We start from the raw sequence: 27,810 nt of genomic DNA, 5'->3' as shown, positions 1-27,810 counted from the left end.
TCGACAACAAATTTCAAAATGCCAACAAATAGAAAATTCAAACAAGCATCGTTGTTTCATCAATAGAGATCAGCTAATCCATCTAAAAAACTTCTCTTAGACAAAATAGATCAAAAACGAATGGAAGATCATGGAGACCAGAACAGATAATGTTCTTACATCAAGCTGTAGCAAGGCAGCAGATAATGAGACTAGACCAGAAGATATCAATAAAAGTCGATATTAGGGTCAGTAGAATCGTAGCACTGGATAATCGGGACGAAAATAGTATAACTTGAGTGCATAGACAGGGTCATATAGTAACTCATAAACAAAGTTGATTATAAAAGGCCAGGGAGGATCATAGATGGGATCATTGGGACGCATCAAATGTTTTATCTGCTTGGAACATCGATTGCGCAGATTGTCCGGTAAATCAATATTGAAGCATCTACGGATATCAAGTGATTCGAGACGTGGGCAGCTGTCAAGAATTGCTTCCAATCCCTTGTTCGTCATCCTGTGCCCGAAAAGGCAGAGGTGGTGCAAATTAGGCATGCTTCTTGCAACTGCCATTGCATATTCATCAACTATATCAATATTAGTAGAGAAGTAAGTGAAGGACTTCAACTGAGGACAAGAGGTGCCAATATTTTCAATATCCTCAGGGGGAATCTCATCTATTACAAGATGCAATTCTTCTAACTTCTTGAGATTCTGAGCGACAACTTTAAGACATTTGCTGGAAACCAAAACGCAATGCCCAAGCTTTAGGCATTTGAGATGACTGCACCTGTTTTGACATGACAACAACACATATGAATAATGGAAAACCATCCCAAAGGACACAAACAATAAGAACAGTCGCATATGGAATTTAAGCCATTTCATCTCAGTTATGCAAGATAGAAAATCGAAATTTTCTAGTTTCTTGAAACTAGAATTTGTTCAAACAGTACCTTTGTGAAACATAGGAAATCAAGTCATTGGTTCCAAAACACACAATTGTAATGTCGATTAACTGTCCCTGGCTACGATCAACAACTTCACGGCACATCATTTCAAGCTTCCTTAATGTTGTACGGGAAAGAGACCCGCTTGGTTCCATGTGGATGACCCTCCACATAGAAGGATCTTTGCAAACTCTCCACCAGGCTGTGCATACTCTCTGTGCACTTTCCAGGATCTCTTCAACGTTGAGCCTTCGCAGGATATTGGACGTGATATCAGCTGGCAACTCAATCCAAGGTGGAGATGGTGATGGTGATGGTGATGAAGGAGGGATCAACAAAGACAAGATGCCACTGCAAATTTCTTTCTGTGACTCTTCTTCTTCTTCTTCTTCCACCAGACTTTTTGTTTCCATTTTCTTTTCCTTCGATACTCAAATGAGCAAGGGTTTTTCTGGGTGATAGAAAAGATCCAGACAGTACAACACTAACGAAAGAAATGATGTTCTTGAGACGTGTAAATATAGCAGATTATTAAGGTAATTAATGAAATGAAACCATTAAGGCAATTAGGGAAAGTGGTTGGATTGCTTGTGTGGGATTCCCAACACAGAAAGAATTAATTAGCCATACAATACAATAGAAATGAATCGGTTGGGTTTCCAACCCATAGCCATATTATAGCCTCAGCCTCTACGTCTACTAAAATTATTACTCAGTGCGGCAATTTCGAATAGCGATAGCGGCTTTCCACTTAATAAAAAAAAAAAAAAATTGTCCATATTCATATATATATTTTTTATGTTAGCTAAATTTTTTTTCGTTTTATTCATAGTTAACTATTTTATTGATGCACAATATTATTATTCATACTTTATCAAAATAATAATAATTTTATCGCTATGTTATGTTTTATTCGCTTCATCATTTTTTTTTCTAGTTCTTGATAAATTTCATACTCCATCATTACGTCCACAACTATATTCTATTTTTCTATTTTGAACATCCAACGATTATAGTTTTTTTTTTTTAAACACAAATTTTATTTATTTATTTATTACTTTTTATTCATTTACCATTTTTAATTTCTACTTTACACTAAAGGTAAATTTACTTTTGAAAAAATTGTTTAAATATACTTTAGAAAAAAAAAAATTTGATCGGAAAGAGTATGATATAGTTACTTTAACATACTTTATTTTAATATTATAATACCATAATTTATTAACTTTCGTGTTCAATCAAAATTATTTAAATTTTGAAGACGCAGGAGTATTTGTTTTGATTTTCACCCACTTTCCTATTTGTTATATTTAAATTGTTATGGCAATATATGCCACTTTAATCTTTTCGATGGAAAGCCGATGAATTGGTAATTAATCCTTCAATTAAGTATATAGATTTCGGAGATAATTTAATTCATTCCTTAGGCTGTGTTTGTTTGGAGGAATTCATCCAATTTTTTTCCCCTAAAAACATCAAATCAAATCCTTATTTTTCAATTTTTTTTTATAGAATACGAAATATCAATTTTACATTCAAAATATCATATCAATATCTATTTATATCACATCATACAACTATTCAAATTCAAAATTTTTTACTATTCAAATCTCAATCCAAACCCCAAAACAAACATAGAACCCAATCGTTTCCCCAAGTGCCTTATTGATCTGCCAATAATATTTACAGGTAGAATCCCTTAGATATGATGCAAAATGGATCTTTTGCGGAAATAGGCCACCCAGGCTAAGGCGTTGGTTAAATAGGTTATGTCTGTCTAATAAAATTAAAACTTTAGTTTGGTCTATCCCCATGTTAAAATATATATATATTCAAGATTAGATCTATTTTATAAAATTAAAATATGAGTATGACATTGTTAGGCTTGGCCTACTTTAATACTCGACATAACTTACTAGTTTATTTAAAAATTTGTACAATATTTTTTATTTTTCAACTTAATAATTATAAAATATATAAATACAATTATTTATTATATATAATAAGTCAGTTAAAATAAATTAATTTTTTTAGTTTTATTATCATCGAATATAATTTTTTATGAATTATAAACAATTAAAAATATAATATTTGTATATATTAGATAAAAAAAATATATACATACTCCCTTTCGTCTCACTTACTCACTATCAGAAATTCTTTAAATAGCCTCCGAAAATTTGCCTCAAAATTTAAAAGAATTTCGAGACAAATTAATTTTGACTTCGGATTTTATCTCGAAATTACACCCAAAGAGAAAATCTCACTGCCATTTTTATTGCTTCGAAATTTCCCAAGCTATTTTGAAAAGCTTCAGAATTTCGGAAGCACCGGTTGATTATTTAATAGTCTCCGAGAGACTATTAAACCCACGCGCTAGGAGTATTAAATTTTAAATATATTTATATTTCAAATTGCTTCGGTTTCCGAGGCAAATATTCTTTTATTTTTTTAAAAGATAAATATATAATTATATTATGTACGTTCCTCCGCCGCTGCCCGCCGCCGGAGAATGAAATGAAGGAGGAGGCGGAAGCTCCGTCGCCCGCTGCCCCCCGGAGAAGAGGAGGGCTGCCGCAGAAGGAGTTCCATCATCCTTCCGCGACCATTGCCGGAAAAGTACACGAAGGAGCTCCGCTTTCCCCGCCACCGGAGAAGACGAAGAAGAAAGAAGAGAAGGAAGCTCGGCCCTCCTTCGCCGCCGCCGCCGCCGCCGTCGGAGAAGAAAGGAGGCTCCGGCGTCTCCCGTCGCCGTCGCCGCAGGAGAAGAAAACGAAGGACGAGGAGGCTCCGCCGCCGTCCCCCGCCGCTGCTGATGACGCCGTAGAAGGAGACTACACCGGTCCGCCGCCGTCCTCACGAAGAAGGACGCCCGCCGGTCCGCCGCTGCCGGCAAAGAAGAAGAAGAAAGAAGAGGCGATGTCGTCACCGTTCTCGCCGGCAAAAGTACCCGACGTGCTGCCGGTGCCCTCGCCGCCGCCTCCGCAGCGTCTCTGCCGCCGTCGTTGATGAAGAAGGGGGAGAATGGAAAGATTATGGTAAAAGAAGAAGGTGGAGGAATTAAGGGAGGGAAGAAAGAGAGGAAAAATAATTAAGGAAATAGTACGAGGAGGAGTTGAAGAAGAAGAAAAGGAAGAAGGAATTTTTGGGGGGAAAGAAATATTTTGATTTTGGGAGGAAAGGATTTAGGGTTTAGGGGGAAGGAGGAAATAGTAATGATGTTTATAGGGTTGGTTTTGTTTAATTTTTTTAAAAAAAAAATATTTCCTCCGTTTCAGATACAGTGTCTGCTACACTGTAGATACGATATTTTTAGGAGTGGTGTAATTAGTAGATAATTAAGATAACTAATTAGTTTAATTAAAATTTAAAAAAATAAAATTTAAAATGAGATTAAAGTGTGTAATAATTTTCCAAAATAGAAAGTGACATAGTACGTGAGACGGACAGAAACGACAACATGAACATGATATCTGGGACGGAGGGAGTATTTAATAGATTCGGAAATTCTGAGGCCATCTTATATAATTAAATATATGTTTAATATAGCTTCGAAATTTCTGAGACTTTTTAATATAATAAAATACATATTTAATTTGGCTTTGGAGATTCCGAGACAATTTTATATAATACAATATATATTTAATTTCGCCTTGAAATTTCCGAGACAATTTCATATAATAAAAAATATATATTTTTAATGCCGTTTAACATAATCAAATATATATTAAATTTGGCTTCGGAATTTCCGAGACAATTTCATATAATAAAATATATATTTAATATCATTTAATATAATCAAATATATATTTAATCTCGCCTTGGAATTTTCGAGACAATTTTAAACTCCCTCCGTCTCATAACAAGGTATCTATTTTTTTATTTTAGTCAATCCCATAACAAAGTATTCATTTCTTTTTTTATTAATTGTACTATCTACATAATATTACAAATACCCTTATAACTTACAATATATTACACAAATGTAAACCTTTATATCACACATACTAATAAGGTTATTTTAGTCATTTTTATTTTATTCATACTATATTCCAATATAATACTAATGTTCTAAAATTACGTGCAAAAAGCAAATGAATATTTCTTTACGGGACGAATGGAGTATATTAAAATATATATTTAATTTGGCCTCAAAAATTCCGAGACTATGTAATATAATAAAATATATATTTAATATGGTTTCGGAATTTCCGAGGAATTTTCGAGACCATGTTATATATTAAAATATATATTTAATTTGGCATCGGAAATCCAAGACCATTTAATATAATAAAAATATATATTTAAAATAAATTCCAAAATTCTGATATCATATGATATAATATAATATACATTTAATTTGATCTTGGATGGCCTTGGAATTTCCGAGACTATTTAATATAATAAAATATATTTTTACTTTGGCCTCGGAAATTCCGAAACTATTAAATATAATGAAATATATTTTTAATTTGGCATCGGAATTTCCGAGATCATTTTAACAAATCTGAGGCCAATTAATTTTTGTTGATTTAATATATATTACGTATATGTTTTTATAGTCTCGGAATTGATTCCGAGACAATTTTCCCAAGCCGATTCTAATTTTTCTGGTAGTAACTATGTCCACATTTTCATTTTCGTCTGTCCCACTTTTATTCTGTCACTTTCATTTTTGGAAAAAAATTATACACTTGAATCTCATTTTAATATTTTTCATTTTTGTTAATTTTAATTAGACTAATTAGTTATCTTAATCTTAAATTATTTTTACAATACGATAATTTATTTTAACTAAGACATTCTTAATTATTTACTAATTATACTACTACTAAATTCTCATGTCTATAGTAAAGATGACACGGTAGCCAGGACCGAGGAAGTATATTTTTGTCTGAGATTTTTGCGAGAATATTTTAGAAAAACTCAAAAATTGCATTATATTATCACCAAAACAAGGGAAATAAGTGTCGTAGACTTCCATAGATTCAAATCTAAACAATACGAAACAATCTAATAAATAGATAAAATCAAATCTAACTCTAGACTGAATATTTAAAGTATCTCACATTTGAATGTCTGTGTTGTCGAAACAGGTGCAGTCATCTCAAACGCCTAACACGGTATTTCAAGCAAATCTCTCATAGAAGCAGTTCAAAATGTCTACGAGTTAGAAGAGCTGCATCTTATACTCATTCGCAACTTCCCCGAGGATATTTTGAAAATATCAGCTACTCTTGCCCACAGTTGAAGTCCTCCACATGTGCCGGGTATCATTTTGAAATTGTTGATTCATGTGCACTGGAAGTTGCCAAAACCATGCCTAATTTACGCCACCTCGGCCTTAATGGAAACAATATGACCAACAAAGGATTGGAAGCAATATTTCTCGACAGTTGTCTGCATCTTGAATCACTTGATATTTGCAGAAGCTTCAACGTTGATTTGCAGGGCAATCTCGGCAAGAGATGTTGTGAGCAGATAAAAGATTTGAGGCTCCTGATGAAGATAGCAAAGATGATGAGTGGCCTTCTAAGATGGCCTACTACTATTTCATTCAAATTGAGCAATACTTACCATCGCATACTGATTAGATCTGTTGTGTTTTTATATATATAATTTGTCAAGCAACAAAAAAACATCAACTAGAATGTGTCCAACAAAATTGATAGTAAAAGAGGCAATATGACTTTCTGTAAATCAAATTTACAGAACACAAACAAACAAAATCCCAAGATTAGGCAAAAGATATGAAGGCAGAACTCGAACTTCCCTCTTTCGACCATCTTCCGGCGAACACACCCAGTCAAGCGCCGCAGCTCCGGCGACTTCCTCTTCCGGCGATTTCCAAGCGACTCGACAAACGATAGGGGAAACTATTCTTACGGACTCGATCAACCCTAAACTCTAATCGACCGATTTCCCCCAAAACCTCACAAAGAACACCCAGATGAACAACTTACCGAATGAATCGAACTAGAGCGACTGCAATTTCGGTGAAGAAGAAAACCCCCAAACTTAAGGAGAAGAACGCGAAGAAGATGAACCAGAGGGAGAGGAAAACCCAGACTAGCCAAATCACGCAATACACTGTCTCAAATGAGAAGGGGTGGAAGGGGGAGTTATAAGGTGCGGGCCGGGTCGAGTCGGGTCGGGTTAAAGGGTTTTGGGTTGCGAGTTGGGCTTTGTATTGGGTTGAGCCAAAATATATCTAACAAGATCTCTTGTGAAGAGCACATCACTGACAACTTTCCTGTATATGGCATCCTTCTATAGGGACACTTATGACGTGGGTTCAAATTAAAGCATTCCAAAAATCACGTGTAAAAATATAAATAAATAAAAAATAACAATAATCATCAATGGAAATATGAACCTAGAGCTGACAAAAATAAGTACGGCTTGAATAAATATTTTTATAAATAAATTAACAAATAAATGTACGTCAAAAAGAATTTTAAAAAATAACTTAGAAAATATAAATTACAATCCGGGCTGGCCCGACCCGGCAAGGTTTGAAGTAGGCAGTGCTCGGGCCTGAATTCCTAGATAGACCATAAACTAGGCCGGGCTTGTCCCGGTACAAATTGGAAACGGACCGGGCCAGCCCGAAGTTTCCACCCATACATGAGCCTCGTAGACCGGTAGAGAAGAGACAACATGTATGGGCATTGCAATTCCAACGGTATGTAGAGCTGTTAAACGAACCGAGCCGTTCGTGAACTCGGCTCGGTTAAAGCTCATTCTCGAACGTTAACGAGCCGAGCCGAACAACATAAACAGACTCGTTTGGTTAACGAACGAGCCCGAGCTTTGTTCGCGAACGTTCGTTTAAATAATATATTTATTATAAATATTATATATACATATAAAATTATAATTTATAAATAAATAAAATATTAATTTAAAATATATAAATAAAATAATTTAAACTTTCTTTATAATTTATATATAAATTTTAAAAAATAAGACAAACGAGCTCGAACGAGCTTAATCGAGCCTAAACGAGCCGAACACGAACACGAGCTCAAACAGCAAAAATTCTTAACGAGCCAAGCTCGAATACTACGAACGAGTTCAAAAGCTTAACGAACGAACACGAGTCTTATTCGCGAACGTTAACGAACACTTAAAATTTGACTCAGCTCGGCTCGGCTCGAATCGTTAACAGCTCTAGCTGTTAGTGCGTTGAGCGTATGTTTTCTCTTCATGTTTTGCGTTAAAGTTCACTGAAGGTAAGACGAATGCTCTTTGAATGTTTGGTATACTGATTGGCAAAGTTCCTGATTTAAATCCTTGAATTTAAAAAAATGACAAGTGTGAAATTTCTTTCAACAATATACTCAACATATTTTATTGAGTTTCTGTATAACATCTTTATATAGCAATAGCATTTGAAAGAAAAAATATATATAAAAAAGAAATAATAATTAAAATTTTAATCATATTTCTCACTAAATATATATCATTTTCTTCTTATGAAATAATAAAAATAACTCTCGTTGTCCTGGTCCAAAGGGGAAGTTTTGTAGTAGATTAAGAAATAATAGTATTTTATTAGTCAGTGAAATTGTGTAAAAGATTTTGACATTTTTGTCATTTGACTTTTTGTGTAAAAAATAATACACACTTACGTGCATCATTATTTATAATAAATGCATCATGCAGCATGTGCATATTCATTCTATGTAATGCATTCATTTGCTTGAAATAATGCAAATATAAAATTGTCATGCATTATGTCATGCACGTAGGTGAGTATTACTTACAATCATGCATGTATACAAATGTATTTTCGGGCTTTTTATTATTTTTATTATTTTCTTGGGCTTCGATTTCAACAATATATTTTGTTGTTTCGATTGGTCTCCGGAGCATAATAGACTTTGTCAAGTCTAATACCCAAGTCTTAACCCACGACTACATTATTTGATCCAGGTAAGCAGCGCGCCAGTGGCTTTCTAGCATTTATATGCCTAAACCATATCTTATAACCATTATAAAGCCCACATGCATTTCAACTCACCAAATAATCGGTTTCGAAAATTATAAATTTAATTTATAAATTAAATTCCATCGATTAAATAAATAATCGATTAACCGATTATCCGACATTTTTTTCAGAGGCATCAACTATAGAGCACATGAGCAAAACTAGTAATAATGCTACACATGAAATAATCCCCAACATCGAATTGAAGTGGAAACACATAGCCATAAAAGAATGAAAACAAATAAGAAACAAGGAAAATGCAAATAAAAATAGAAGCATACCGATGAGAGGCATTGTCGAAAAGGTACGATACAAGAATGGTAGAGGATCCCGGCTTGAGCTCAGTGGAAGGACAAAAGGATCGGAACTGTTCAGCCTCTTAACACGCAATTGTAATATAGTCGAAAATATTATGCCATTTGTTTATATATATATGATGAAGTAAGACCCGAAGGGATTGAAAGTTTGAATCCATAAGACCAAGACTTCACAGTCATAAGTTCATTCTACATCACCAGATCATCCCTGTGTATCTTCATTATTTATTAAAAATGATGATGTTAGAATATGAAATTGAAATTTTCTATTTCAATCATAAGAATACGTACATATAAATCGTCTAAATATGACAAGAATCCTATAAATATTTTAAATAAGATAACTACCATAAATATAATATATTGTCTCTAAATATATTTTAACACCCCTCCTTAAACTCAAGATATGATCGAACAAATTTGAGTTTATCAGAAGTGACCAAAAAAGATATAGCCGAAATCTTCCACCCGCCAATTAACCGAGATCGAACAAAGTATATATGAATAATGAGACAAAAGTAGTCATACTTCACTTTCATTTATTTATTTATTTTAAATATTATAAGAGGTAGACATAGTTGGGTCTTATGTCATCTTCTTAAATACATAGATAGTGATGTTCTAATATTTTGATCTCTTGAATTTTATAACAGCATGGTGTTGGACATAAGGTCACCGATCAAATAAGAGGTCCAACATCTCCAAGTCTCACGCAACAAAACTATGAAATGTATTAATGTAAACACAGTTTTACAATATGATTGTCTCGCGGTTGAAACAACAGTGTATATGAACACAAATTAATTGCTGAATAAGCACAAAAAAAAAAAAACAACACACCTAATTTGTTTACCCATTTCGGTATTCAAACTTGCGTATGGGGATACCAATTCAGAAGTTGTTCACTAAATCAAACACTTAGTTTACATCATTCAAGACACCACATAAATTTACTCAATCTATCATCTAGCTAAACTCTTCTTTATTTTACAAACACAGACGAACTGACTGTTACAACGTGACAACAACTCCAACAGATATACCATCATACTAAAAGTAAGATTGATTCCATATTGGTTGTATCCTCTGGTTCTAACTTTTTTTTCTCCTTCTTCACAACTTCAAAACACCACCAAAGTAGCTCTCAACTCTTTGAAACAAGGACAAAATATTTCATTCAAGAAGTGTGTGAAACAAACTTGTTTCACTCACTATAACACAATTTAGAAACACAATGCACACCCAAGACCAAGGCCGATTTGTGTGCATGTTTGGACTGTGTGTACGAGGCATTTTATATCATGCAGGTTGAGTGCAACACACCATCTCCTCTATTTGTCTCGTTCCAACGTACATAAGACACTTTTTGACACAAGAAAAGATGGCTTTCCCAAGTGTCCTGTTTGTGGCAGATTTTTTTAAATGAGTTAAACAGCAGCTGCCACAACAAATAGTAAAGTTGTTAATATTTCAAAAATAGATACAAAAAAGGCTTTGTTTTTTTGCATAATACAACACATGGCGTAAATGTTCATAACATTTTTTTTTTAATTTTATTTATTAAAATTATATATTATGATGAGCCAAAAATCGTACATCAATTTTTATAAGTAAAAAAATAGGTGTCAATTTCTTTTTTTGAAAGATTCAAAAAATATACGTGTAGAGGTAAACACCATATAATATAGATAAATAAATAGTAAGATATAGAAAACAACATCTTAATTATAATATTTTGATAATAAATAATTATTGAAACACATATTTCAAAACTATAACCAAATTTTGTTAATATCGACACAATTTTTTATATCCCGCATACCTATATGACATTCCACACCAATTTTTTCCAAGCTTACATTCATTTTGTCATTCCTATAGATCCAAACTTACGTTGTTTTTGCTATTTGTTTACTATACGAGATTATGTAATCAAGCAATAGCCAGTAGGTAAGAGAATAGAGGGGCAAAAATAAGTATATAGTAGAAAAATTAAGAAATACTCTTAACAAATTCAAATAAAATTAGAAATTGAGGAGGAATTCAAACTGTTTCCTGTGCAAGATCTAACCATTTTTCTCTTTCCTTTTTTTTACTTCTTTTTTCAATATTATTATATAAAATTATGAAAAGTGTTATATTGTTCTAATACATTTATTGAGTTTTTAACTAATTTAATACTACTTCTGTCCATTGCTAATCCATCAATTTACTTTTTGTATGTTAATCTTTAAATATTAATTATTATATCAAAAAAACAGTGCAAATTAAGGAGAAACGACAAAAAATACTTATATTGGTGTCTTATAATTTGTACAAAAAATTATACAAATATAAAGATATTTTTAATATTAAAAACATCAAATGCAAATGGATAGATTGGCGGCAGACGGATGTAGTGTATAGTTTTTGGATGTCACTGTGTGTTCTTCAGTGATATATTTATTTTTGCTTATGGCAGTTTATGATACTTGAATATTTATAATGGAGAGGAGATGATGGGTTGGGAGCACAATCGACTCTATTCCACCATAGGAAATTAATGCTTCATTAATTAACCATAGATTACTGTATTTTCCTACCTGTTGGGAACCCAATCGATCGGTTTCCCTAATGGCCTTATTATGATCTGCTACTATATATTTACACGTCTCAGGACAGGCCCAGAACTCATTAACCATTTGAGGATATAATTAAGCTGCAAAAGAAAATGGAAACCAAATGTCGGGTAGAAGAAGAAGAAGAAGAAGAAAAGATACAGAAAGAAATCTGCAGTGGCATCTCGTCTTTGTTGAGCCCTCCATTATCATTACCACCATGGACTGAGTTGCCAGATGATGTCACGATCAATATCCTCCAAAGGCTCGACGTGCAAGAGATCCTGGAAAAGGCACAGAGAGTGTGCAAGACCTGGTGGAGAGCCTGCAAAGATCCTTCTATGTGGAGGGTCATCCACATTGAATCAATCGTGCTTGCTTTCTTTGATCCCCATAAACTTGAAATGATGTGCCACGAAGCTGTTGATCGTAGCCAGGGACAGTTAATCGACATTACAATTGTGGATTTTGCAACCAATGACTTGATCTCCTACATTTCAAAAAGGTACATATAGTTTTATTTACTATTCAAGTTTTAAATGATTTTAGTATTGATATTTCATAACTTAGTGAAGTTTGTTAGATATTTTAAATATTCAATTTTAGATTTAGTAGATTTATATTTAAATTTGATCTTATCTCTAGATTAGATTACTTAAATTTGATTCTATTGAATTTGTTTTGTATTGTTTATATATAGATTTTTTTATTTTGATAATCAATAAGACAATTTCATCAAAAAAAGTGCCTAAAATTCAAGAGAATTTGAGTTTAATTATTATGCATGGTTGAAGGAGTTTCCCCTTTAATACCTAATGTATTTGATCTTGAGAGTAATTGTCGAAACAGGTGCAGTCATCTCAAATGCTTATCGCTTGTGCGTGGAGATTTTTTGAGCCAAACTTTCATATATGCATTTGAAAATTTCAAGGAGTTGGAAAAATTGCAACTTCTACTCAGTCCAATCTTCCCTGAGGATATTGAATATATCGGCAATTCTTGTCGCCAGTTGAAGTCCTTCACATACTGTTGTTCAGACAAAATGGAGAAATCATGTGCACTGGAAGTTGCCAAAAGCATGCCTAATTTGCACCACCTCTGTCTTATTGGGGACATGATGACTGACCAAGGATTAGAAGGAATTCTCGACAGGTGCCTGCATCTTGAATCACTCGATATCCGAAGATGCTTCAATGTTGATTTACAGGGCAATCTAGGCAGGTGATGTTCTCAGCAGATAAAAGATTTTAAAGGCCCCGAAGAGCCCATCAAAGCTAAAGAATGGCCTTATATGAGTGTCAATATGTATTATTCACTACATGAGCTAAACTTTCCTTCGAATAATGATTCAGGGTCTGATATTGAGTATATTACCGAGGCCGAAAAAACGTGCTTGGTTTTTTTGATGACAGTAGTGATGACTAGTTGAGATTTCACAGTAGCTAGCCTTGTTATAAACTGGTTGTATGCATTCCTATATGAATTTAATGTTTGGGGTATCAAATCATCCATTGTAGGTTATCTTTGATCTCTATGTTACAACCAATTAGGCACTACCATTTTTACCAATCAAAGGGATGTCTATTTCGTAACTTTGCCTGGCATTATTCCTTATTATAGATATCACACACAGGAAGATTGATAGCTTTGGGTGTCTTGGTCACATTATGAATTTTTCTACTCTTGCTAGCCTCTTTCGAAGAGGATAGTACATTCCCAACTCCAACTTATCAATTAACCCATTATTTTATATTTGTTTTTTTTTTATTATTATTATAAAATGATAGAAAGTTATAAAAAGTATCGATCAAAATTCTATATAATATAACTCACTGAAAAAATTTGAGCACAAATTAAATTTGAGTGACGGGGAGAATATATGTATTAATTTTACTCAAAATTATAGTATATAATTATTTATTAATATATAATTATTTTTTTTCCTTTAAAAGTTTGATTATTTAGTTAATCAAAAGTGAAATTAAAAACTATAATATAACGGAATCAAGCAACTAAATTGATTAATCAAAATCAAACAATACAAAAAAAAAAGTTATACTAACATGAGACTAAAAGCAAACAAACATAGCAGACATAGACAATCAAATAACAACAGCACAAATCAAAAGCAAACACATACAAAATTGAGATGAAAACTCACTATTAAAGGTATTGGTATCGGCTTCATTGTTATGGTTAAATTTTGTAACAAAAATTAATTTTTAACAACTTTGAAGTATTTATCACGTTTGTTTTGTACGATTAAATTTTGTAACAAAAATTAATTTTAACAACTTTGAAGTATTTATCATGTTTGTTTTGTTACGAAAAAATTTGTAAGAAAAGGTATTTTTCACGATCATGAAGAATTTATACTCGTTTTTTTATGGATTTATTCGTTAAAAAAAAAAAAAAAAAGAAAAAAAAAAAAAAGATCCAATCCATTACAAATAAATTTCCGACATGCAATTTAGAGGAGTTGACCATCAATTTTTTGTTACGGAAAATGACCCAATAGGGACTTTTTTCTTACTCAATTTTTTTAACAGTCAAATTTTGTTAATTAGTTAAAATAATTAATTTATAATATAAATAATTAATTAATCTAATTAATATTTTAAAATGTTAAATTAGAAATTTAAAAATAAAATTAAGGCATGTAATCATTTTCTAAAAAATATAAATAAATTAAAATAAAATATAAGACGAACAGAAACGACAATAAGATACGACAAATGGGACAAAGAGAATATTAAGTATTGTCGATGACTCTCTTTATTTATAGGGAGAGATGATTTTTTTAGTTTTTAAATTTTGGAATTTTTTAGAAATAATAATAATTTTAACATTTATGTGTTCTCCTTATAAAAAAATAAAATTTATATAACATAAAAAAGCATAATAATCAAAGGCCACAAGCCTTACATAAAATACACAACTAAAAAATTAAAAATCAAAGCAATTAAGAATCTCAAATCATGTAAAAGCAACTTGGCCAAATGCTTTGTTTGGGGGTTTGGATTTTGAGTTGAGCTTTGAATAGTAAAAATTTTGAATTTGAATAGTTGTACGATGTGATCTAAATAGATGTTGACGTGATGTTTTGAATATAAAATTCATTTTTAGTATGATATAAAAAATAAAAGTTAAATGTTTGATTTAATATTTTTTTGAAAAATTTTTTGGATGAATAATAGAATTTTGGTAAAATTCTTCAAACGAATAAACAACTTCTGCCACCTACATCTACAAAACAAAGACAACTATCAAAAGATCAACAAGACAATACAAGCTCAAAAACTATACAAGATCACAAACAAATACTCACACCACTGACTAACCTTCGAGAATTATGTTGTTATTTGGTTACACTTCGACTGCGAGGCCAAAAAGGAAGATCGTTGGATTAAAAATCCTGGGTTAAATGTAATTATTTGGGTTATCCTAAATTAAGTTATTTATAAATTTATTGGGCTTAAATGTATTTAGTAAATTTTAGCCTCCTATGTGTAGAAACCCGGTAACTTATTAATTGGGTGATGAGGCTAATTAATAATAAGGGATATTAATTAGGCTTGTGATCCAAGGTTAGCGTCATTACTTTTCATATCTGATCGTGAAAGTAACGGCAGAAACCTAGCAGTTTTCTCAGAAGAGGTTGCGAATAAGGTTAGATATAATTAACTTTATTTTATTATTTCAACTATTTCAACACGACAGATCTGGATTTAGAGTTTAATTCTTGATAAGTTCCAACAGAGATCTCTCAGCAGGTGTCGAGGAAGGCAGCTATAATGAAGCACAGCGGAAATCTCCAAATCTCCGAAATGATCCAAGTTTGAGTCCGAGTCCTCCTTTGCCGAAGCTTCAGCCTCAAGAGACAATTCCGATTCAAAAAATCCAAAGCCTCCTCTGCAAAATCATAGAAGATAAGATGTTTTTTTCCGACGCAATCGAATTGGCGAAAATGGCCGAGAATTTGTAAAAGATGGGAAACTTTTTTGGCACAGCAGGTTGATCATATTGTTTTTTCCCAATCAATACATTTCTCAAATCATAAGCTTGTATAGCAATTCCTTTGCCTTTGTTGTTTTGAGTGACTTCCATCTAAGCATTCTTCTTTTCATTTAGGGTGTGTTTGTTTGGGAGTTTTGGAATTTAAATAGTAAAAAATTTGAATTAGTGGTATGATGGGATACAAGTAGGCAGTGGTGTGCTATTTTGAATGTAACATTAATTTTTAATATAATACTACCTCCGTCCGGCTCTAAGGGTCTCATTTATTTTTTGTGTATTGATCTTTGAATATTAATTATTATACGAAAACGTAATATAAATTAAGGGAAAAAAAATACTTCTATTAGTACATTATAATACTATTACGATGACATTTGTGCAAAAAATTATACAAATATAAAGATATTTTTAAGGTTAAGTACAATGACGCGAAATGCAAATAAGACCCTCAGAGCCAGACGGATAGAGTGTAAAAAATTAAAAACAGTTATTTGATTTGATGTTTTTTAGAAAATAAATGGTAAATAGTAGAAATCTGATGAAATCCTTCAAACTAACACACCCTTAGGAAATCACGAAGGTTCACCATGTTGTTCCAAAGGCCATTGACCCTCATTGTCCACCGTAGAAGTAGAATTGGAAGCTTAAACTTGAGCCTTACCAGTATCCAGAGCAAAAGGTTGATCCAAACAACCTGAAGATACACAAATAGGATTCACTTTATGGGCATTAGCTCGATACTCCACAAAATTGCGGCCAATGTGAAGGCACTTAGAGCATAACTTTTAGATGTTTTCGAACACCTTTGGGGTGTGTTTGGTTCAAATGAAGGTAGGGAAGGGAAGGGAGTTTAATGGAAAAGAGGGGAGGCGAGGGGGGGGAAAGAATATTAAGATTGTAATAGTGTGTTTGGCTCATATGGAAACGAAGGGAGGGAGGCGAGGGAAAATAGTATTTTTGTATTTGGTTAGGCAAGGGAGAGAAGAAAAAATATAATAATTTTACTATTTTATCTCTATATTGTATAAATAAATAAAAATAAAAGTATTTAATAAAATTTTATTGATTTATTAATAAAACATAAATTTTGATATAAGAATGACGCAGTTTGTTTTAAAATAAATATATACATACTTATATCATATAAATAAAACATAAATAAAAATAAAATTATATATAAGAAAATTGAATCATTTAATAACAAAATAATCATTCTAACATAATTTTAATTTATCTACAATAAATTAGTGTTAAATTAATATAATAGAATTAAAATAAAATTAATTTAATTTAATTTATATAAAATTTTATTTTATAATTTAATTACATTATAAATTTTAAAAATATTATAACTAATTATTAATTATAAAATACGTTATAATATAATTTATGCATAATTAAATACTGATAAAGTAATATATAATATTAAAGATATAGTAATTTTATAAAATAAAAACATAGACATCTTTCTCTTCCCTACAAATTCCCCCAATTTTGACGGAAAAACGACATAACTTCATTTTATATTTCCTCCCCTCCCTTCCCTTCCCTTCCCTTCCCTTCCCATCCCATTTAAAAATTTTAAAAAATAAAAATAAAAATTTGAAGTAAACGATATAATTGTATTTTTTTTCATTTCCTCCGCTCACCTCCCTCCCCCTCCAAATTCCTCAAACCAAACAGACCCCAAAGGTTATCTAAACAAGACCTCTTCGCCGGAATCTTCAACTTCAATTTCAATTGATATTAGGAATTGGCTTGCATACATCAATCTCAACACCAATTCTCGCGTCGGAGATTGTAGAACAAGATGCACCGGCTTCATCCAGCCTCAATAGAGGATTCTTCATTCAGCTTAAACACCGGACACCATTTGAGCACACCATCGAGAAGCCTTTAAAAATGATACTCGTCTCGATCTCAATCTAGAATAGTCTTCCTTGTTAGAGAGGTGGATGAGAATATGATAGAATTGTTCAACAAATTTAAGATTATCAAACGAAAAATGTATTGTGTGTGAGATAAAATAAAATATATATATATATATATATTGCTAAATTAATAATATCGAAATATGTAACCAAAAAAATCCTAAAAAAATTTAATTCAAAATATAAAAGTGATGTACATGAAATGGTCGTAAAGATATGTACGTCCAGATGGTATATATCTTGATTGGAATGGAACTATTGAAGTAACCATATCATATTTGTAGAAACAGATATTTATTTGAGATTAAGGGGTGTATTCAATTGGGATTTTAATAGATCTTTTTATATTTTAAAAATTTTATGGATTTATGTGGATTTAGAAAATCCACAGAGTCTACGTTGAGTTTGATAGATTTTAATAATTAATTTAGATGGATTTCTACGGATTTGATTGAATTTTTTATGGATTTATATGGATTTTGTAGGATTGTAAAATAATTTTTTTGTGAATATATATTAATTATATAAATTTATATCAAACAACAAATTTTATAAATATAATAAATAATTATTAATAAGATAATATTTAATATTAATATATAATATATACGTATATATTTTTTATGTAAAAAGGTTATATTAAAATAAATAAATAAATAATTTACAATTTTTTTAAAAAAATATTAAAATAAATAAATAAATATAAATTAACGGTTCAACAAAAAAATATATATTTAAATATCTATTTCATCGTAATCGTTATGATAATATAGTGTATTCGATAATTGAAAAGAAAAGACGACAGTAATACATATTTATTGTCATAATAATATTTTTTAAAATTATATTTATAATATAAAATATATATTTAAAAAAATTCATAATAATTTGCTAATATATTTTAGTTTTAAATTATTATTTTTATTAAAAATTATAATAATAGTAATAAATATTATTGTATTATTGATCACATATACAATAACAACAATAACAATAATAATAATAATAATTTTAAAAATCCATCAAAATCTGTGATGGTAATAGATTCTTTTTTATACAAAATTTTCACAAAAATCTATTAAAATTCATAGACTTTGAAAGTCCATGGATTGTTGACTTTTAAAAGTCTATGTTGAATACTCAAGATTTTAAATAACTTTTAAAAGTTTTGATTGAATACCTCTAAATTTTAAAAGACTTTTAAAAGTCTTTGATTGAATACACTTAAATTTTGAAAGTCCAACAAAATTCTACAAAATCTATATTGAATACACCCTAGGGCTGAGTTTATTTTATGTTTTTGGATGAAGGAATTTATTTTTATGTTAAGTTTGAAAAGTCTTACCAGTAATGTAAAAAAGTAACATTGTATTAAATTATTAATTTTTTAGATGAATAAATATATTATGTATATTGTCTTAAAATATATATTGTATATTTTTATAATATTTATAGAGAATTATGTTACTTAAAATTAAGTTGATGAACAAACCCTTAATGAATAAGTTTGGATGAGTACTGACACTTTCTTCTTCACAATTAGGTTCTTGAGAGTGTGTATTCAATTGATTAGTATCTTATTACTTAGGCCCGTCTCGATTATTTTTTAAAGCAATTTTTAGTTTCTATTTCTAAATATATACTCCCTTCGTCCCATGTAATATGGGTGTATTAGTGTAGACACGAGAATTTAGGTAAAATATAATTAGTAAGTAATTAAGAAGTGTATTAGTAAAAATAATTATAGATTAAGATTAAGATAAGTAAATAGTTTAATTAAAATTAAGAAAATTATAAAATTTAAAATTTAAAATGCAATTAAAGTGCATAATTATATTTTCAAAAATGGAAAAGACAAATTATGTGGGATGGACGAAAATAAAAAATAAGAATAAATTACGTGGGATGGGAGGAGTATATATATATATATATTATATATGTATTGAAATTTGAAAGTGGCATTTGAAATTAAGAAATGCTATAGTAATTTTTATTTTTTTCAGAAGCATTTTAAGAATGTCTTTTAAAATGAGTAGAAACACTTTAAGTTAATTAAAATTAATATTTACTCTATAATTATAATTTTAATAATAATAATAATAAATTTATATATTATATTTAAACAAAAATTTAAAAATATAATTGTATTTCTGTTTTAAATTTTGTATGTTATACTTAATTAAAATTTAAAATGATAATTAAGATACCAAATTTAAAAATATAGGTTTTTAATTATACTAGAAACAAAATAATTAAATGAAATTTATAAAATTTTAACATAAATTGTAAAGTACAATCGATTTAACATTAAATTATAATTTTATTTTTAATTTATAGACTATATGTCATTCAAATCTATGATCACTTTTCTTTTAAGTGTGCATAAAAAATATTATTATTTCTTTTTTAAGTAAAGTATCATTATACTTTTGTATTTTTTTACTATAAAAAGAAGTAACAATTATTATTTACTTTTATTAGAACTGTATCCAGTTAGATCAGCACATATTTGCATGACGAATGAAGTATTATTTATAAATTAAATTTGAAAATATAGTTACCAAAAATAAAAGTATACTCCCTCCATCGCTGACAAATATACTCCTTAATTTTATAGCAAATTAAGAAATAATAGTAATATTTAATCGGTTATGGAAAGTATGTATAGATAGTTTTGACTATTTTGCCATTTGTGTTTTATGATATATCTAATCATATGTTTGTAATTTAGGTAATAGTTAGTACTCCCTCCGTCCCATAACAAAGTATCCATTTTTCTATTTTAGTTCGTCCCATAATAAAGTATTCATTTTTTTTTTTTAGTAACTTTACTATTTACCTAACATTACAAATACCCTTAGAACTTACAATATATTACACAAATGTCATTACCTTTATATTACACGTACTAATAAGGTTATTTTAGTCGTTTCTATTTTATTCCTACTATATCTCAATATAATACTAATATTTATAAAACTACGTACAAAAAGCAAATTGATATCTAATTATGAGATGGAGGGAGTATTATTTTTACTATAATAATAAGTGAATATTTTTTACTATGATATACAAAAATGATAAAAAAAAAAAAAAAGTATTTTCAGTTGAAAAACATATTCTTTTGTGTAGATAGATAATGGTGTATTTGTTTTGTGGGATTTTAGTTTCAAATTTTAGTTTTAAATACTAAAATTTGTAATTGAAATATTATTTGATGTGACATAAAAATATATTAATTTGATATTTTTAACATAAAATTAAATTTACATATAATATAATATAATAAACAAAAAAAAGTGATATTTCTGAAAAATATAATTAAATATTAAAATCCTACTCTCTCTTTATCTTAAATTATTCTATTTAATATCCTGACACAGTTTAAAATCAGAACAAATATTGGATTAAGTTGAATTTTCAAAAAATAGAAATTTATAAAAGAAAAAAAATACCAACTATTACTTACTTATATTAAAATATATATCCAAAAAATATGAACATATTTTTCTATAACAGTTCATATATATATATATATATATATATATAGATAAAACAATTTTGTAACATGGAAAACATTAAAATGTAACAAGTTCATATATTATCATTTATTATGAACACTACAATGCCTTTGAAATTACTCACTCAAGACCATATTGTACAAACCCCAAGTACCAAAATGTATTGCTACAGCAAATATTTTAGAACAATTTGCCACTCGAGCTTGGGTGAAAATATTCAGGGAAGAAAAACTTGAGTTCATCGTCATCGCTATCGATATAATGATCCAGATCCATCTCACTCGACCTATTAACAACATTCGCCGTAATTTCATCACTGTCCTGAATATTGTTGGAGTCACTACTTGCAGCTCGGGACGAAGATTCGACCATTCCCATCAACTTTCTCTTTTTGTAATTCGCTTTGAAACATGCCTGTCTTAACCTCTTCGTTTTGTCTTCAAGCTGTAAGTCGGGAACCACTTCCATTAATCTCTTTTCGTGCTCAAGACTGCCGATATACTCCTTGAGCTTCCCTTCTTCCTCGTCTCTCCCTAGTTCCTATCAAATAATTGTTACATAGAAAGAGTAATAAGATTAAAAAATTAACCATATGAAATTGCAATGAGAAATCAAATGAATATACATCTTCAACTTGTCAAACTTATTTTAGGGTTTCATACTAAATTAAATGTAACTTATTTATATATTCATGTAATTAATCTTTTTTTTTTTTCTTACAAAAAATGTACTATAATATTTATTTCAATTTTGGTAACAATATCCAAATTAGGGTCTAATTTTTTACCTGGACATTCTTGATTAGGGTTTGGATGCTCATGAGTTTTCTATGAGGCCATCTCTTTATGCCCAACTCGCGGCATCTTTTCTTTAGCAAGGTCAAGCCAACATTAAGTTCGCATGCTGCTTTGGTTATCGGCATATAGAAGTACTGAGAAATGACTTCCTTCGACAGCCTGTTCGAGCTTTTCTCACTAACTTTGGACGGTTCTTTCGATTTTTGAAGGTTTTTCTTGTCTTCTTGTTTAATTGTCTCCTCAATTGGTGCCATCATTCGATTGGCTTCGACTGGGGCCGTCGGCATATAGTTGATACTGCTGTTTTCAAGTATCAATTGTTGCAATGTTGGCTGAGGTTGAGGAAACCCTAAAATCATATCATCAAGAAACCCTAATTCTCCACTCCCAATGTTGGGACTCATGAAAGCTTCTGTGGAAAATAAAATGAAACGATGGTTGGTAAAAAATAAAAAATAAAAAATAATGATTAGATATTTTGTAAAGCTTAAACTACAAATTAGAGATTATGAATTGAATTATAATATACATTCTTAACCACCAAAAGAACAAAAAATGGATAAATTAATTGATTAATACGACATTTAAAGTGTGCCAATCATTTACAAAGAATGCTACCTGCAGTAGAATGTGAGATAAGGTTTTTAAAGCCTAGGAAATATATGATCAATTATAATACAAATCACACATTATCAATCAAACCCTATAAATTACCAAAATGTCTCAGGAGACAAATATTGTGAAAAGAATATTAGGGTTTTATTATAGTTCAGTTTTATGTTTCTAATAATCTCTGTAAATTTAAAATTAGGGTTTTAAAATCCGAAATTTAAATTTGATAAATCATTACATTACATAGACTCTTTATATGAACAACCCATATAAAATTTCCAGAAAACCACTGGGAAAATCAATACTAAACACTAAAAAAATGTTATGTCTTTTCAAAATTTCTAAATTTTTTATATGACATAACAAATGAAACTTTAATTAATGTTAGAATTTTATTTTATTTTATTTTTTGCAGAACATACAATAGTTTACAGAAAATAATGTAATGAGATGATCAAAAATCCATTTCTAATACCAGGATTGAATGAACTTTTCTGCAGAGGAGTATCGAATGGAGCATAAAAGGGATCAGCTTGATTCTGATACACATCGGCCGCCATTGGAGCAGCATCAAGAAGTGCATTCTGAAGGCCATCCCAGTCAATATTCAAATCTTCAAATCCATTGCTGTAAATCCACAAAAAAAACATCGATCTCCAGTCAGTAAAAATAAAAAAATTTAAAAAATAAAGAAAAAACCCATTATAAAAACAGTAAATCAAGAAAATTAAATTGTGAATTACCTGTAATCGAAGGGTTCCATTGGCAATGGTGGAAGTGGATTGCAGAACATGTCTTGAAACTCTTGTTTGGCTGTTACTACAGTTTCATTACCAATGCAACAATTCCACTTTTGAGCATCCATTACGTTCCAAATTAAATTATCCGTTCGATAATTGAAAGTGTAATTACAGGGACAAAAGTGATCAACTATACGAGAAAAAAGACTGCTGTGTTTGTATATATATATAGAGAGTGAGAGAGAGATATAGAGAGAGAGAGAGAGAGAGATTCTTGGAAGTGCAGAAGACGTTGCAAAGGGTGAATAATGATTGTGAGTGGACGTGTGTAATTATGGAGATTTATTGCGTAGCCGCAATAACACACTCTTTACCCATACATGCATCTATGTGTATATGTATATATATATACATACAATCACATAAATAAATAAATAAATTTAAATGTTTATAATTGAAGGAGTAATTGATTGTATCGGATGAAGTAATTAGATTAAAATTATACACAAATTAAATGTTTTAACGCTTCTGATTATATTGTAAAAAAATTTATTGTATAGATATGTTTAATGACATATTATATAAGTTTACACATTTACTTCTACTCGATCTGTCCTAAAATATTACTAGTATTATTTTTATTTTGTTATTAAAAAGTGTTTTTATTTTTTTCAAGTAAAAACTTGTAATATCTATTTTTTATATTTTTTTTCATATAAAATATAATATATACTATTTTCCCAAATCCATTTTATTTATTAACTATTTTTTATTTACGTTCGTTCCATCTTTTTTTTTACAAAAAATAATATACTTTAATAATATTTTAAATTTTATAATCAATAATTTTAAAATTTTAATTAAATTAATTAGTTATATTAATATTAATATTAATATATAATTATTTTTATTAATTATACAATCAATTAAATTCTGGTATCTACCGTAAATTGGACGTAAAGTATGAGTAAAATTGAACATAAAATGTTGGACAGAAAAAGTATTAGTTATTATTCATTTACATTACTATATATATATATATATATATACAAAAGCATTACTCTTAACAGTCTAATTTTTTGTCCTAAATCAAACTATACAGTTTTTTAGGTAATTATTTTTTTTTTTTTTTTTTTTTTTGGTTATAAATTGATAAATTTGTTCTTTATGGTAAGATAGAGATAATACATACTCAAATAAAAATGGTAAATGAATAAAGAAATTATAAACAAAAAGTAAAATTTGTATATATAAAAAAAAAAAATAGAACAATAATTGTTAAATGTTTCAAATAGAAAAGTAGAATATTATTTGACGGAGAGAAGTAATATTGTTTTGTAGGACAAAACTTGTATTTAAAATAAATATATATTTCTTGTTATATTCTAAAATGATTGGTCTTTTGTATTTTCTTTTTTATTTTATTTATTTATTTTTTCTCAAATAAAATTATTATATTTTCTCTCGTAAAAGATTTTATTACATTATATTATTAAAAGAAAAAAATGAACACATAACACAAAAATGAAAAAGAAAAAAATACTATATTTTACTTTAGAAACAACAAAAATTAACAAATATATATATATAGAGAGAGATAAACCCATTATTTTTATTTTTATTTTTATTTTTATTTTTTAATTAAAGTTATGATTTATAATTTCATGTGTGTGTATTAATGCGTGTAGAATATGCGTTTAGGTGATTGGTGGTGAGCGTAAATTTATACATAGATAACACAAAAATTGATTAAAATTCGTTGGAATTTGGGATCTGAAGACCATCAATGGCGGCTACAGATTCCCTTTGTCTAAAATAAATATATTAACGTCAAAATCGAATAATTAAAATATATATATATATATAAAAAATAATAATAAAAAAAAAAGACTGCTGTAAAAAAGTTTTTATCTGAGTGGATCGATTTTGTTCTGACACAAGTAGTATTTAGTAGTAGTCTTTCTAAGACATGGATTCATTTAATGATAATGATCGAAATATGACATAAATTAATTAATTAACTTTATCTTCATTTTCCAAAATTAAACATATAGTGTAAATATTATACTCCTCCCGTCCCGAAACTAAATATCCATTTAATTTTTGTACGTAATTTTAGAAATATTAATATTATATTAAAATATAGTATGAATAAAGTAGAAATGACTAAACTAACCTTATTAGTATATGTGATATAAATGTAATGATAAATTGTAAGGGTATTTGTAATGTTAGGTAGATGGTACAGTTACTAAAAAATGAAATGGATACTTTGTTATAGGACGGACTAAAATGAAAAAATAGATACTTTGTTATGGGACGGAGGGAGTACTTACTTTCGTTCGGCTCTGAGGTCTTATTTATTTTTTGTCTATTAATTTTTTAATATTAATTATTATACTCCCTCCATCTCATATATAAATTTCCATTTATTTTTTACATATAGTTTTAGAAATATTAGTATTATATTACGATATAGTATAAATAAAATATAAATGACTAAAATAACCTTATTAGTATGTGTGACATAAAGGTAATGACATTTGTGTAATATATTATAAGTTGTAAGGTTATTTGTAATATTAGATAAATAGTACAGTTACTAAAAAAAATAGATATTTTGTTATGGGACGGACTAAAATAAAAAAATGAATATTTTGTTATAGGACGGGAGGAGTATTAGAACATAGTATAAATTAAGAAAAATTTACAAAAATACTTTTATTTTATTAGTATCTTATGAAATAGAATGATATTTATATTAAAAAAATATATATATTAAAATACAAAAATATTTTTAATATTAAATAATTATACTCCCTCCGTCTCAGATATCGTATCTGCTACACTGTAGATACGGTATTTTAGGAGGGGTGTAATTAGTAGATAATTAAGAATGTATTAGTGAAAATAATTATTCTATAATATAAATAACTATAAATTAAGATTAAGATAACTAATTAGTTTAATTAAAATTAAAAAATTTAAAATAAAATTAAAGTGTATAATCATTTTTAAAAAAAGAGAGTGACATGATATTGGGACGGGAGGGTAATAAAAAAACAAAAATAGTGGCGCTGGCAATCAATATCGAGTAAAGTAAGATTAAATAAATTATTATAGAAAAATGGAGAAGAGTATATTTTGGCATGTATTTTCACGAAGGTTGAGAGAGATATTGCTTGCAGCAGAAATAATTACCAATTTATTTTTTTTTTAAAAAAAAAAAAAAACACAATGATTTCGAAGTTTTTTTGGGACTGCAGACACAATCAATTTAAAAGATGTAAACTTACATTAATAGTAATTATTAAAAACTATGTAAGATTATATCCAAATCGATATTTTCAAGGCTACAAAAATAGGCAATCAAAACCTAACTTAAAAGTGCCATGTCTGGCCTGCAATGTTTGTTTATTTATGAGGTTTTAGGTCCACAAATTAACGTTGTCGTTCGACAGCTATTGTTTTATTTTTTTTTTAAACACAAATTTTACATTTTTATCTTTCATTGATTTATTATTTTTAATCTCTACCATACAATTAAGGGCAAATTTATCAATTCATAACAAAAAGACAATCACCTAAAAAACCGTGCAAATATACTTTAGAACAATAGAAATTGGACGGAGGAAGTATTATTTATTTTTTTAAGAAAAAAAAATCCTTAAAAACATTTAAATTTTTATTCTTTACTTTTATGTTATAGTGAAATTTAATCTTATTTAAAATATTAAATTATTCTTTTGGTTTCGGGAATTATGAGAAGCATAATTAGTAAATAAATGTATTAGTAAAAATAATTATTGTATAATAAAAATAATTTTAAAATAAGATTATGATAATTCATTAGTCTAATTAAAATTTTAAAAAAATTATAAATTAATAAATTTAAAATAAGATTAAAATGTATAATTTTTTCCAAAAAAAAAAGAAAGTGAAAGAATAAGTGGGACCGAGAGGGTAATAAATATTTATATCAGATCAAACGGTTATTTTAATTCAAAATTTTATTATTCAAAATTAAGTCCAAAATACTCCTACATTTTAATACTCCCTATGTTTCATCTTAATTGTTAGTTATAGTGCATATATAAGAATCTATGCAATAGTATAATGAGTAAATAATTAACAATTATATTAGTAAAAATAATTATTGTATGATATAAATAATTAAAATTAAAATTAATATAAATAATTAATTTAATTATAAAAAACTATAAATTATAAAAATAATTATTGTATGATATAAATAATTAAAATTAAAATTAATATAAATAATTAATTTAATTATAAAAAAACTATAAATTATAAAATTTAAAATACGATTAAAATATATAATTATTTTTTAAA

General features: G+C 28.7%; 3 protein-coding genes across 3 annotated transcripts; 1 reads left to right on the top strand and 2 right to left on the bottom strand.

Moving 5' to 3' along the window:
* Positions 1–228: 228 nt before the first annotated feature.
* On the bottom strand, positions 229–1,087 carry LOC127255158 (putative F-box/LRR-repeat protein 23). Its single transcript, XM_051280553.1, has 2 exons — positions 939–1,087; positions 229–772 (listed from the first exon to the last, which is right to left on the bottom strand). The coding sequence occupies exons 1-2, from the start codon at positions 1,085–1,087 to the stop codon at positions 229–231; spliced, it is 693 nt and encodes a 230-aa protein (XP_051136510.1).
* A 10,865-nt stretch (positions 1,088–11,952) lies between these two features.
* LOC127255157 (putative F-box/LRR-repeat protein 23) lies at positions 11,953–15,824 on the top strand. Its single transcript, XM_051280552.1, has 3 exons — positions 11,953–12,344; positions 12,689–13,060; positions 15,599–15,824. Exons 1-3 carry the CDS (start codon positions 11,953–11,955, stop codon positions 15,822–15,824), a joined length of 990 nt encoding a protein of 329 aa, XP_051136509.1.
* A 5,664-nt stretch (positions 15,825–21,488) lies between these two features.
* Positions 21,489–23,582, bottom strand: LOC127255156 (protein RKD2-like). Its single transcript, XM_051280550.1, has 4 exons — positions 23,461–23,582; positions 23,193–23,344; positions 22,096–22,517; positions 21,489–21,848 (listed from the first exon to the last, which is right to left on the bottom strand). Exons 1-4 carry the CDS (start codon positions 23,580–23,582, stop codon positions 21,489–21,491), a joined length of 1,056 nt encoding a protein of 351 aa, XP_051136507.1.
* Positions 23,583–27,810: the final 4,228 nt, after the last annotated feature.

Source organism: Andrographis paniculata, unplaced genomic scaffold (assembly GCF_009805555.1).
Source record: "Andrographis paniculata isolate CXL003 unplaced genomic scaffold, ASM980555v1 Contig53END, whole genome shotgun sequence".
NCBI lineage: Eukaryota > Viridiplantae > Streptophyta > Magnoliopsida > Lamiales > Acanthaceae > Andrographis > Andrographis paniculata.
The sequence above is the reverse complement of the archived record's forward strand: the minus strand, read 5'-3'. Positions and strand labels throughout refer to the sequence as shown.